The sequence below is a fragment of the Indicator indicator genome, chromosome 20, assembly GCF_027791375.1.
Source record: "Indicator indicator isolate 239-I01 chromosome 20, UM_Iind_1.1, whole genome shotgun sequence".
Lineage (NCBI taxonomy): Eukaryota > Metazoa > Chordata > Aves > Piciformes > Indicatoridae > Indicator > Indicator indicator.
Window position 1 is genome coordinate 14,386,460 of NC_072029.1, and position 14,081 is coordinate 14,400,540.

General features: G+C 52.9%; 1 protein-coding gene across 1 annotated transcript; it reads left to right on the forward strand.

Annotated features, from left to right (window-relative positions):
• Positions 1-6,035: 6,035 nt before the first annotated feature.
• MNX1 (motor neuron and pancreas homeobox 1) lies at positions 6,036-9,270 on the forward strand. The gene is made up of 3 exons (XM_054390228.1): positions 6,036-6,633; positions 8,683-8,843; positions 8,932-9,270. The coding sequence occupies exons 1-3, from the start codon at positions 6,036-6,038 to the stop codon at positions 9,268-9,270; spliced, it is 1,098 nt and encodes a 365-aa protein (XP_054246203.1).
• Positions 9,271-14,081: the final 4,811 nt, after the last annotated feature.

Consider the following 14,081-nt stretch of genomic DNA (forward strand, 5'->3'; position numbering starts at 1 on the left):
GAATGGGCTGGATGAGGGAGGAGTCACCAGCTGAGGTGAAGAACCAACAGACTTGGAGTGTCTGTGTTCATCTGCACCAAGGGGAGCCCTAGGGGGAAGGGGGAGCAGGAAGCAGACTTTGACCCTCACTCCACTACACTGTCACAGCCTGGCCATGCTCACCAATGCCTCTTGGTCCTTCTCAGAGAAGCCAGTCTGATCCTGGGGAATTTCTCCCTCAGCCTCGTACATGTTCAGGAGTCCCTTCATGGGCTTGTAAGGTCCCCTCATGATTCAAAGCATGGGCACAGGGTCAGTCCAGCTCATGGAGAAAGAGCGTGGGACTGTGTAGAGCCTGTGGCTGCTCTGTGAAAGGTGACTGACCAAGGGTGAGATGATCCTGGAGAGGAGTTAAGCAAGGTGACTCACACTGCCCACCCTGTTCTTTGGGGCAGCTCTGGAGGATCTTTACTATGGCAAAGAGCGGAGAATGGAAGGTGAAAGAGTACTGGGTCTCCTGCCTGCTTCTGATACTGGAGGGACACACATGTTCCCCTCCATCCCCAGCACATCCCTGGGGCTGGGCATGGGGAGGCCCCACTGAGTACCCCAACCAGGAGGGGCCAGTTATTTAATACCCTATGATATCTACTTATATAGAGAAACATTCTGGTACTCCCTCTCTAGTCCCCAGCTCAGGGTCCTGCGGGGTACAGGCATCATCAGAGTCCCCATACAGCCCCTCATCTGTTTCCCCTGCTGCACCTGTATGGAGGGGCTGCACGGGGGAGGTTTTGCAGGGGGAGCCCCAAAGGCATTTCACAGCCCCCGGAGCACCCCGAGGCTCTAGTGGGAGAAGAATCCCCTCAGCTTTTGCCCCAGACCGCCCGGGTCTGTCCTTAACTGCCCGTTTCTCTGCAGCGCCGGTGGAAGGAGCGGCGTAAGCGATTTTCAGAACCACGCAGCCCCTGCGGAGCTTAGAGGGGAAGCGGCGCGGCCGGTCCCAACCGCGCAAAATACCCGCGGTGTTTCCGAATGATGCATCTAGCCAGATGTTTAAGACGTATGAGAGAAGAGTAGTTAAAACCCACATTATATAGTTCTGCCTAGTCTAAAATTGCACGCGCTGACCCATATATTTTAAACTGTAAACGGACTCCAGTCATTTAAAATATTGCAACGTCGATAGGACTAATTAATTGGAAATAAGAAACGAAAGAATACAATTAAACGAGGAGAGAATCATTTTCTAATTTAATAGCGGGACATTTATAAAGATCACAAGCTAAAAGGCAGCGAATGATCCTATCGACGGGGTGTTAAATCAGAGCAGCTGGAGGAAGGGGCACGGCCCCGGCCCTACTGCTCCTCCTCCGGGATGTCATTTCCATCCCTGCCCCTGCGGAGAGCCGTGTTCCAGCCCGCGTAAGTACCGCGGCGGAGCGGCAGCCCCCCGTTTGCGCGGTGCCCTCAAATATGGTGATATTTTATTAGCCCCCATTTCCTAACAATAATTTATTGCGATAAAACAGACACCCGAGGTCCTCTTAAATTGTCTTTTCATAATGAATAAATTTAAACTGGCTAATTAATATATAAACTAACCCAATTTGTCAGGTTGATTTGTATTTTAGTTAATTGTGAAAGTAATTACCACATGGGCAAATTAACAGCTTTCTGGAAATGACCAAGGCAAGGTTTTTATTTCCTTCCTGGGTGAAGAAAATTCATTTTTCCCAGCTCTTGATGTGATGAATAAAAGTCATAAATCTGGGTGATTGGTGCAGGCAGAGTCTAAATGGCTTCATATTTCATTTTAGGTTTAATAGAAATATTCATGCTCTGTTTTAATGAAATTAAATTGAAGGGGGGTGGGCTGAGAAGCTGTCGTCGGGGCTTAAAGGGACAGCGCACATTTGGTGGGCTTTTTGTTATTTTCTTGTGGATGAGCAGAAACTGTCAAGCTTTCGTTATTACAGACAAACTGCGCCGGATGCAGGGTTTGCAGCAGTAGCAGAAATAAACTTGTAATTTTTGCTTGACGCTAATCTGAAGAGAAAGTCCAACGAGAGCAGGTGGTTTGTAGGAAAAAAAAATCCTAAAAGTAAACTAAACTTTTTTTTTAAAATGGAAAAAAGAAAAAGAAAAAAAAAGAAAAAGAAAAAAGGAGAAAAAAAAAAAAGGTATCCTGGCATCCTAATGCAGGGACAGATTTGCCCCCAAATGTGGGGGTTTGGGGTGAAGAAAGGGGTTTTGCAGTCCATTTGCAGACCAGCCGTTCTCTCCGGGACTGACATCTCGAAGTGCATGAAGTACTCTTCCTGGGAGGGACGTGCAGAGGCAGTCGCCTCGGAGCACTCAAACAGGACAGGGCGCTGATGGGGACGCAACCGCATTTGTGACCTGCCCGGGGCGCCTGCCGGGATCCCGGTCTCCTTTCCCGGGCGAAAGAAAAAAAAAAATAAAATTTGATAATGCATAGGCATATTCAGGTACCTGAGATTGATTATGCGAGCCCGAGTGCCCGGAGGGGCTCGTTTTCTCCCCAGAAGAGCCAGTAAACAACACACACACACACCCCCCGCCTCCACGATGCCTCGGGCCACCCCCCAGCCCCGTTACGGGAGCCGCCTACAGCCGGAGCTGTTCCGTAATGGATCTGATCTGTGACTTGTTGATTTCCCCTGAGCAAATAAGGCTTTGATGCAGTCCCGGCGAGAGTGGTTAGCTGATGAATTGAAAAAAACTAATCAGCTTTATTGGGAAACAGGTTAAGGGCAGTAGAGTGTCAATAATTCTCCGCCTGACCCTCTCATCCATTAAGAGAGGCAGGCTGATTAGACCGAGAAGACCCTGTGCTTTTTGCACTGAAATTGCTTTCATAAACTCACCATTATTATCAGTCAATGCAAGCGGCTAATTTAGAGGAGACATCCCGAGGATGTCACATTTATCAGGGAGGTTTATGTATCATTATCTCATTTACAGAATGTCGTGGTGTAATATGTGTTTTGGCAATAATGCTGGCCCCGGGCCCGAGGTTTGCAACGGCTTTGGAGAGACTGTACGGTCGGGGGAAACCCGGCTTGGAGTGTGTGGGGGTTAATTCAGAAGACTAAGACACCCCCCACGACCCCATCGCAGGGCTCCGGACTCATCGCCGTTCTCACCCCGCCGCCGACGCCCGGGGTTACCCCACGGCCCCACGCCGCCCCCTGAGTGCACCACCCCGGCCTTTCAAAAGGCGAGATAGGTATCTGTTTGCCCACGGCCGGGAGAGCGGAGGCTCTGCTGAAAGGGGACCACCCGGAGGTGTCGGGGCAGCGCGCTCCTTGCACTATCTCCGCCGAGATAACCGCGCATTGTTGGCTCCCGGGCAATATACTGGATCAACACAGGTGCGGGAGCCGCGGGAAGTTCAGCTGTGCCGGGTGTCCTGCGGCACCTGTCGCGGGGAGGACGCGGAACGGAACGGGGACGGGGGAATAAAAATAATCGGCGAAAAGGGATGGAAAAAAGTACTCGACTAAAAAAAAAAAAATAAAAGGTGAAAATCGAAATCCTCCTACGAGCACCGAATATTGCCCCCGAGGCGAGAGGACAGCCTGGGAGCGATTAGTAGGGTCCAAGTGAGGGGACCCTGAAGGCGGGGGCCGGGCTAGCCCCGTTGGGGTGTTCCTAAAGGGCAGCGAAGGGCGAATAGAGGAGCAAAGTCACAGTCAGAGCCGGCTTTGCTGTACGTCCATCAGCCAAACGATGTTGACGTGGGGCACCGGGCCCGGAGGCGTCGGGTGCCCGGACTAGGCAACCGGCCTGATTCCTCCCCGGGAGGCGGTGTTGCACCCGGGGAGGGGGGTGATGCGGCCTCGGGCCCCCACCAGACGGCCCATCACTGTCTGAAGAAATGGTCACGGTATCAACCACCTTCGTTCGCCGTCAACTGCGAGACGCGCACCACTCCGGCCAGAGTTTTCCCTCCGTGTGCTGAGCGCATCCTTGTGCTGACAGTTGGGGGTAACTTCCCTTGCAGCTACGCGCTCTTCTCCCCAGAACTGCGCTGAGAAGGGGCCGAACAACATGCGCCCGGGACGCGACTGCAAAGCCCCTGCATCGCCGGGCATTGGGATTTGATAGCGTCTCTGTCCGGTGACAGCCCCGTTTCCAAGAGGGTGGACATCCCCCCTTGCCCACGATGCATCGAAAAGAGGTGACGCCCAGCCTTGCCGGGACCTGGGATGCAGGGAAAGAGGAGGCGGGTACAGGGCCAGTATTGCCCCTGCCTCTGGAGCCGGCCATGGGAACAAGTCCCGATGATGATGACACTCGCTACCGTGGGAATACCCCTCATGTGGGACCCAAAGTGCCGCTCAAATGGAAACATGAGGCCAGCCCGGGAGCTCGGGCAGCAGGCAGTGAGCCTGGGCCCTTTCCCTGAGGCATCTCCAGCCCCTCGGAGCCTGCCGATGGCCCGGCAAAAAACAAAGCGATTCATGAAACTGATCTTGCGACCCGGTAGCCCACTCCTCTTCCCGCAGGACCCGGGAGGGGAGAGCAGGGTGCAGGGATGCGTCTACGGGGCTGGTCCCCGAGCTCCCCTGCACAGCGTGTGCGTGTCGGGGTCCCCTGTGCCGGAGCAGCTGTTGTGCGGGTCTGGGTGATTCTGCTCTACCCGTGCTTTTGTGCGGGTGTGGGGCACACCTGTGTGCAAGCGTTGTCCGCCTGCGTGGGGCTCCAATGTGACACGCGTGAGCCTCTGCCGGCTGCCGTTGTGCCTGGCCTGTACAGGTGTGCCTGCCCATCTGTCCTGCTTCTGTCTGTGTGCCTCGTTGTGCCTGCCGTAGTGTGCCTGTGTGTGTGCTGTGTGAATGTGTCCACAGGCTCCAGTCAGAGATGTCAAAGGGGAAAACAGCAGTGCAGGAGAAAAGGCGAATATCAGGGCACAAGGTAAGAGTGCTTGCGTGTCCGTGCGCCCCACAAAGCCGCTCTGGGCCTTCTGCTCATAGAACAGTGGTGAGAAAGGGCACCAGGAGCAAAGTTATGGGATCTTTTGTTGGTAATGTCAGACTCTGTCTCTCTTATTTATTTTTTTTCCCCACACTCTTCCCTTCTTTTCCCCTTCCCCCCTTCCCTTTTCACTGCTTTTAGTTTTTCCACCCCAGGGGCACGGGCAGCGCACCCTCGCTGCGGTAGCACGCGCAGCCCCGAGAGTACAGCCCCGCCGCCCCCCGGATGCGAAACAGATCCTCCCGAGGAGGCCTCACGGAGGCGGGCCCGCGACATGGGCATTTCGTGCAGCCTACTGCCTTCTCCCCGGGGCTGGCAAAGACTTTTTGAAGGAAAAGCGTGTTTACCTTGGCAGTACTTGGTGACCTTCCACTCACACCACCTTTGCAGTGGTCCCTGCAGGCCCCCTCGGGGAAATGAGACCCTGATGAAGGAGCGACCCCGCGCCCCGCTCTTTCCCTTTTCTGTTCGGGGTTGTTTGCTTTAGATAAGCAGGTCTAATAACACTATTGACAGACCCAGAAGTTGGTGGCAGGCTTGACTCCCTGACCCACAGGTGTTTATTCTTTCCGACTCGTTAAAAAGCGGCCGTCGGCGCGTTTGTAACAGGTATTTACACTGTGCGGGCATAGTGGAAAACTGCCATTGAATACACGGCGGGAGGCATCTCAGTTCGCAAAACCAGGCCAGTGCTGTGGCTGGAAGGGCTCTCTCCGCGGAGGGGAGCCAGCTATCCGTCCGAACACCGGAGCTTTTCCTCCCGCTAACCCCTACACGCTGCCCGGAATCCCCAGGGGTGAGCCTAGAGGCGAAGGGGTGGAAGGGGGCGGGCCACCGTGACAGGTGGGCGGCGGGACCAATGGCAGGCGAAGCTGCAGAGACGCCGGCCCAATGGGAGCCGCCTGCGGCCCTTGAAGGGGCGCGCCGCGGAGCACGACCGCACTGCCACCCGCCGCCGCCGCTGGGAGACGCGGCCGGCCCAGGGCCGCCCGACGAGCCGTGATTTCCCCCTTCCTACCCGCCGCCTCCCGTCCCAGCCCACCGGCGCTCCCATGGAAAAATCTAAAAATTTCCGCATCGACGCTCTGCTGGCTGTCGATCCCCCGAAGGCGGCGGCGGCGGGGCAGAGCGCGCCGCTTGCTCTGGTCACCTCACTGAGCGGCAGCAGTAGCAGCGGGAGCGGCAGCCCGCCGTCCTCCTCCTCTTCCTCGTCCTCTTCATCTTCCTCCGAGCATCCCGCCGGCGGCCCCGCCGACTGCCTGCGCACCGACAGCCCCTCTCCGCCGCGCCTCCTGGCTGCTCACTGCACCCTAGTCCCGAAACCCGGCTTTCTGCCCGGTACTGGCGCCGGCTCCCATCCGCATCACCACGCCTCGGCAGCCGGCATGGCCTTGGGACTGCATCCTGCTGCTCCTGGCGGGCCGGGCATGCCTGCGCAGGCAGCCCTCTACGGGCATCCCGTGTACGGGTATTCAGCGCTGGGCGGGCAGCACCCGGCCCTCTCCTACTCGTACACGCAAGTCCAGGGAGCGCATCCATCGCACCCTGCCGCCGACCCCATCAAGCTCAGCGCCGGCACCTTCCAGCTGGACCAGTGGCTGCGGGCCTCCACCGCCGGCATGATCCTGCCCAAAATGCCCGACTTCAACTGTGAGTATTTGCCTCCCTCTGACCGTAGCTGCATCCCCTGTGCCGGTGCGGGAACCTACCGGTAGCTGCTTCCTTCCTAGAGGAAAGAAAATACCTCCTTTCTCACGCCTAAATAAGCGACAGATTCAAACTGGACTCGACAATTTGATTTATTTGTATTTGTTTGTTTGTTTGTTTATTTTAGTTTTATTAGAAGGAGGAAACAGCTTTCCGCGATAGGAAGGGGGCGGGAAGGTCTGTGGGTCGCCTGACCATTCGCGGCCCTTGTGGGCTCGGTTTTTCAGTGCAGGTTAAATAAGAAAGTAGCAAATCGCTCCTTGCCGTTGCAAACGCCTTTTCTCGCCGTCCACGGAGTGCAGCAGCCGCCGTGGAGGGTATATGGGGGGGGCTACGGTGAAAAGGCAGAGGCTCCATAGTCTTTCCCCAAAACCTGGTCTTGATGTATCCCCCAAAAGCGGGATAGCAGGTCACCAACACTCAGCCACCGTTCTGAATTTTCTCTTTTCTTGGTAATGGGTTTATGATAATTACGGCAGGTTCCTCTGGCCAAGCGGGTGTAGGGAGGGTCTGAGGTTAGCCAAAAATCTGTGGTTCCGCGTTCCTTGGGGATAATGAATATCCATAAAATAAACATGGTGGGAAGGGGTTGATTTGGGAGCAGGGGAGGCTGGAACGCTGCGGGAAGCTAGGCGATCTCGGAGTCCCCGCTAAGACGGTGCGGAGAGCTAGGCCTCGCGGCGATGGGGACCGTGTGTGCATCTGGTTTAGGCAAAAAGCATTTTCGGAGGTGTGAGCTCTCTGTGGGAATGGCCGATTTAACAATACCGGAGGTGTAGTTTTACGAAAATCGTGCCAAGAAAAGGATTGGTGTTTTTTTTTTTTTTTTCCTTTTTTTTCACTCTTTTCGCCTTCTCATACTCTCCACACACATTCGCAGACAAAAAAGTCCATTGTTTTCTCTCGAATTGGGGTTGTTTAGATTGGAACATTCAGAGAGGGGGAAAAAATAATTAGAAAAGCTGTTAGAGCCCTACCTCTCAAACAAGATGCAGGGGAGGAATAAATAACCAGAGAGAAACGAGAATGGAGCCTCGGAAAATCGCACCGCTGTGAGAAATCTCCCCGGCGCTGCTGCCGGGAAGTGGACACTGGCCTTTTCTCTTGCTGCCCGCTTTAGCGAACTGCTTCCAAACGCGGCCGGGCAGCGAGAGCCACCCCTTCGGACTTGTCGGCTTTGTGTTTGGTCTGGGTGGTTTGGTGGTTGGTTTGTTTGTTGTTTTTTTTTCCCCTAAATCAAATGATCCCAAGTGCCCAAATACTTCGAGAAATGGGCGGTAGCGCCTCTGCGTCGCATCATCTCTGGCCATGTCTGGACCCTGCGAAGGGACTCAGTCCCTTCCGCAGTGCCCCCCGCCTTGTCCTCCCCTTCCCCACCCCCCCTTTTTTTTTTTTTTTTTGTTTGCCCTATGCAATCCTTTATTAAAGAATTGTTTTGTTTCTGAACGCGGAAACTTCCCTTCAAAGACAGCCACTGTTGATTTACGCTGAGGCGGGCGGCTGGTGCCCAGTGTTCCCAGCCTGTGGAGGAGTGCCCGCCTGCAATCCCGTTAATTAAACGGGGCTGGGCGTGCTGGGAGTGTGGCACGTTCAACTAAAGCATTAAATGGAGCAAATTGCTGCTCCCAGGGGAGGCTGGTACCCCTTCGCCGTGATTCCTGACTCCGTTTTATTGTCTCGCATTTGTTAGGCTCTTGGGAAATTAAGAGACATATTGTTCTTTATTTAAAAGATTTAATTTAATTTATTTTTTGGTCCCTATGGGGGAATCCCCTGACACTGCAAGCCGAGAAACCCCGGAGCCGGAGGACAGGGAGACTGGAGGAGATCCTTCCCTCGATCCGTGCTCTGGTGGATAACTGTCCATCCTTGCTTCAATCTCCCCCCGCTCACCGTTTTTTCTGCCTCTCACCCCGGTCCCAGGGATGCCTGGTTGCGGGGGGATGCCTCATCATGCTCACATCTGCTCTCCCCCCTTCTCTCCTTTCCCAGCCCAGGCACAGTCCAACCTCCTGGGCAAGTGCCGCCGGCCCCGCACGGCCTTCACCAGCCAGCAGCTGCTGGAGCTGGAGCACCAGTTCAAGCTCAACAAGTATCTCTCGCGGCCAAAGCGCTTCGAGGTGGCCACGTCGCTAATGCTCACCGAGACTCAGGTAAGTTCCCCCACCCCCGGCTCCGCGGGGCAGATGGGGGAGGAACAGTGAATGAAGTGGGGGGGTTTGTGTCCCCCGTCTCCTCCAGGTGAAGATTTGGTTCCAGAACCGGCGCATGAAGTGGAAGCGCAGCAAGAAGGCGAAGGAGCAGGCGGCACAGGAGGCCGAGAAACAGAAGGGGGGCTGTGGGGAGGACAAGGGAGATGAGGACCTTCTGCTGCCCGTTCCGGAGAAGAGTGGTGGGAGAAGGATGCGGGAGCTGGCCGACAGCGAGCCCGAGGACGAGGAAGATGAGGAGGAAGAAGAGGAGGCAACAGTGTCAGCAGCCGGGAGATGCTGTCCCTACCATTCCTCTGACTGCTCTGAGGCGGACGAGGAGGATGCGAAGCCGCGGGGCCGGCACGGAGCCCCGGCGCAGCCCCAGTGAGCCTCCTCCGCAGGTCCTGCTCCCTCCAGCCCCGGGCTCTGCGCGTCCCGCCCCGGGGGCAGCTCCACCGCTCCTGGTCGGCACCAGCCCTGCTCCCTCTGCCCTGTTTCCGATTTCTCCCTGCTTGGAGGGGGATGGAGAAAAGGGTGTTCCACAGGCAGGGCAGGGAAGAGGATTTACGGTGCATACAGTGTTATTGTTGACTGCAGATCACACAAAACTTGAGCCCCCCCCTATCCCTGCCCTCCCCCCCCCCCCAAGAAAAGCGTGTTCCTTTTATTGAGTATTGGAAATGTTTTGTTCTTGCTATATATCGGGAAAACTGTTCATGTCATGAATGTTAAAACTGCTGGGAATCTCAATACTGTCTTTATTTTTGTATATTGTATTTATAAAAAAGAAAAAAAGTCTCTACTTATGCATGCTAAATTATTCCCCAGACCCTCCCACCTGCGCGATGGGGTGGAAAATAAACGGCCTTTTGTACTTCCGATGGATGAGCGCTTTATGCTGGCGGGGGGATGCTGGGCTCTCCCGGGCCGGAAGGTCCCGGTGCTCTTGGTGATGTCGAAGGAAGGGAGTAAGGAACCAGTTTCTAACACGAATTTGATTCGGTGCCGCAGCCGTGGCGCAAAATCTGACATCAGCACGGGTCTTTCTGAGAGAAGCGCCTCAGTACTGGGGACGAATCGAGCAAAAGAGAGAGGAGCTCCGGTGAGTGGAAGGGGGCGAGGGGCTCCCGCTCCCTTCCCGGTTCCGCGGATGGATCCCCTACACCCCCACGATGGCCGCCCCGGCAGCGAAGCGCCGGCTTCTCGATAAGTGCGGGATTTATCTCTCCAATAAATTTGCTGATCAATTAATCCTTGTCACTGCAGCTCTTCCCCAAATCAATTATAGCAAATTTAAATATAATCACTGGCTCATCCCCACCAGCTCGGGGCCACGGCTGGCAATTCATCGCCGCTAATGAATTACCGGGTGGCTCAGCTCCCTCTCCTGCCTAAGGCCGCGCAGCAGGGACGAGGGACCTGCTGGAACCTGAGGTCCACGCCGCCGGGCGCGGCCTCCGGTCCCCAGCATCCCCCACATTCTCCCGCATCCCGGGTACCACCAATCCCTCGTAGAGATCCGGGGGGTGAAAAGCTCCGAAATACGAAGCGTTTCCACTCCTGTACACTCCTGTTTGATTTGTTTTATTTTTATTTTTAAGCAATTTTTCACAAAACCGCATTAACCTTTCACATGGGAGCAGCATGGCCCCTCTAAATGAGATCTGTAAAAACCCAGCTTGTGAAATATAGGCTGGTGGATACATGAGTTTGTGGCATGAGATTACACAATGAAAGAGTTGTCCATCACGGAGAGCTTCAGGTAGTTAGTGCCAGTTGAAGATGGCATTTAGCAACAATGCCTCAAATCACACAAGTAAATCACAGATCTGGATTGATCCCATATGTCAAAAAACTTGATGGGGATGAGCTCGATTTGGATTTGATCGATACCTCCTGCCGTTGTATGGGAACAAACCACGTGTGAGGCTCTAACTTAAATTTTTGAACGGCAGGTTGTGGAGAATTCAAGGCGACAGAAAGTTCAAGGCTTTGGTCGCTATACAGTTCTCGAAGTCTCTGGCCTCAGCTCTGTCTTCGTGGGTGAAGGGTTGCACAAGGGCCATGCAACGGACTCAAAGTGACGCTGAGCTTCTCTGCCCTAAATCCAGCAACCTGCCGGAGTTATTCACTTCCAACAGGATTTACCTCTTGCTTACACCTTAAAACATCTACAAGACAGCAGTTTGGAGGCCGCATCGTTATCATTGCATTAAAATAAAATAAAACAAACAAACAAACAAAAAGGTAAAAAAGAAGTGCTACCTGAGATCACCTCTCTCTCCCCAAAAGATCCTCCGTCAGCTATAAAATTCCAATTAAGTACCCGTTAATGAAATTGGCAGACGTCTGCCAGCAAGCCAGAAATTTACTGTATGCCCAAGAGGTGTGTGCCTAAAGGTGTCTCGGCCCTATGAAAAATAGCCCTGGGTGTACAGGCAGCTATTCACGGACTCTGTATCAAAGTCCTACCGGTGTATTGTGTCTGTCTCAATAAAATTAATCTCTTTAAAGCCCAGCGTCTCACAAGAATACCTTCAGTGTTCCAGACTACAAGGGCAAATATGTTTTTCAGATTCTGTTTTTATGGATGGATTAAAGTTTATTTTCCATAATAGGGCACCTAATAAAACTCATAAAGCTCTGTCAGTCTTACAGCTGGTGGCCTCATTTAACACTTTCACTTCGTAAATCATTTTACAACTTACCAGGTGTTTCCAAAATTGAAAGGAGAGGAGGGGGGAAGAGAGCAAGAATGAGGGAAAGAGAAATTAAAGTTACTTAAAATATAGATACGGTCCTTTGGCGGTGGGTGCGTTTGCATTGTCGCTTGGAAGGGCTTCAAAGAAGGTGTCGATCCCAACGGGAGAGAAAAGCCTTTTAATCAGGATTTCCCACGCTCTTTTGAAGTGAGGAGGCTCGTCCCCCGTGCAGGGTAATCAAAGGCTCAGGGGGATTAGCGGAACCCGGTAACGTGCGCGCCCTGCTCCCCGCTCCCAGAGCGGCCCAACCTGGCCCCGGGCAGTGGGTGCCTCGGGGTTCGCCCATCCGGGCTGCGCCAGAGGGGTGCCGTCATCTCCCGCGGCCGCGGGTCAGCAAGAGGCTGCGGAGGGAGGGGCCGCGTCCTCCGGCTGAGCACCGCCCTGGTGCTGGTGAGGTTGCTTTGCTTTAGGACTGGGCTAGCAAGGCTTTAATCTAACCCCCTGTTTGTAGAATTTCGTTATTCTATCGGTCCCAGACACAGTAGGTAACAAGCCTCTTAAAACTTTCATTGCTGTACTTGAGAAGTGGTAGGTATAAATATGTGCCTTTAGTAGACATTTTGCTTTAAAAAGCAACATGATTTAGGCATGGATGTCATTAACTGGCAATTTCATAAGCATTAAGTGCTAAAACAAAAGAACCAAAATAGGATCCATATGTTTGAGGTAAACCTGCTAAAAGTCTTCCAAATGGGAAACTGTAAATATATAATCCCCCCTCAAACTCCCCATGAAATAGCTGGGAACAAAATTCTTCACTAGCAGAAAGACTATTGATTATTTTTGAGGTCCAAACTGTTATGCTCATCCAAAACTTTTCTCCAGTTCTCAGTAAAATTCTATCCTGTGCTTCCTCCTCTTCCTTGAACACCCCTTTCCTTACACCCACCTGGCTGGCAGCAGCAGGGCCAGGAGTGGGAGTGTTGTGTGCCTGCTGCTCCCCATAGGATTGCAAGGGGCTGCTTTGGTTCTGTGATTCCTTCGAGGCTCCAATTTCTGTTCCCAGCTCTCATTTCCTGCTGGGGAGCTGCACTAAGAGTTGCTTCCCCAAGTGAGTGACACCTCAGGCACGAGAGATCACCCAAGGCAGCCAACCTCAGCATAGGTACTCTCTTTTCTGACTCTCCCTTGTGAGTTGTGGATACTGGGATAACTGCATGGTGCTTCAGCTGTGAAAGCAGAAATATTATTTTTTAATTCCTGAGCCACGCGTCATTCCTGTGATGTGCAGGCTGCTTCTTGGCTGGCTCTTTGAATCTCATAAGCAGCAACAGAGGACAAATAGTGGAAGAGCGGAAACTTCCAGGGACCTTAGCCTCCCTTGGGTGTTTTGTGTGTTAACCAAATTACAGGCCTTCTGACCCCCACATGTTGATTCAGGTCTGGCCAGAGTTAATACCAACTGCACGTTGTTCTGGGAGTTACTCAACAACTGTGATACAGATTTCTTTTTATTTTTTGCTAATACTCATGCAATCAGCATCACATATATGGTAGGCTGGGGTTGTCTTTGATCAGATGAGGTGGTTTTGTCTTTCCTGAGACTTTTTGCTTTACTTTTTTTTGCCTTAAGGACTGAGGATTTTTATAATGTCCCCTCCAAAGAGCCCGGCAAAGGCATAAACAAAGAAGATGTTGACTGTCATGTTCTCCCTGCTCTGAAGACTAACATGAAAATTTTGCTTTTTTTCTTCCTTTTGGAGAAGAAGCAGGTTTTACTGGGTTAAATCTAATTGGAACTAGTCTCTAAAATCTGTAGATGAGAATAAAGATGCCCTTTTCCTCTTGTAAAACCTAGCAGAGACAGTGGCTTGCCATGAATTGTGTAGCTGGAAGATTAGTTCCATTTTACTGCTTGCAGGACATCTGCAAGCAGGACACAATTTCCTCTAATGTATCCATTATTTGAAATTATTATTCACAGGACTTCTGTTAATGTTCTTGGCCGATGGCAGCCTTTGGCAGGTTGGACTTGTGTCTGAAGCAGGAGCATGGACGGACAATGCAGAAGCCTCTAATTCAGCTGCCTTCTGTCTTCCCACACAGAGGAGATGGGGATGGAGAATTCCTGCCCCCATCCAGCCCTGCTGGGCTGTGGGCACTATGTCCATAAACACAAATGAAAGGCAGCCAGAATGGATTTTAACCTGGGGATGAGGCAGGGGAGCGACCCCAATTTAGAACAACATCTCAAGGGATGGGGTAGATTGTCTATGGCTTGGTATCCCCAGATGCCCTTTCTGGAAAGTCTGGGAAAGCCAAGCAGAGGCAGCTGAGCCACCTCCGGTGCTAATTCTGCAGTGTAATAGCAGCTGGCAAGGCGCAGAGGTCTGCATAGACGATCTAATGATTCTTTCTGGACTTCAACATGATGAATCTATAAAGCATGTATTGCTGTAGCAGCTAGGTGCAATTTTAGAAATGTTAATGAGTAATT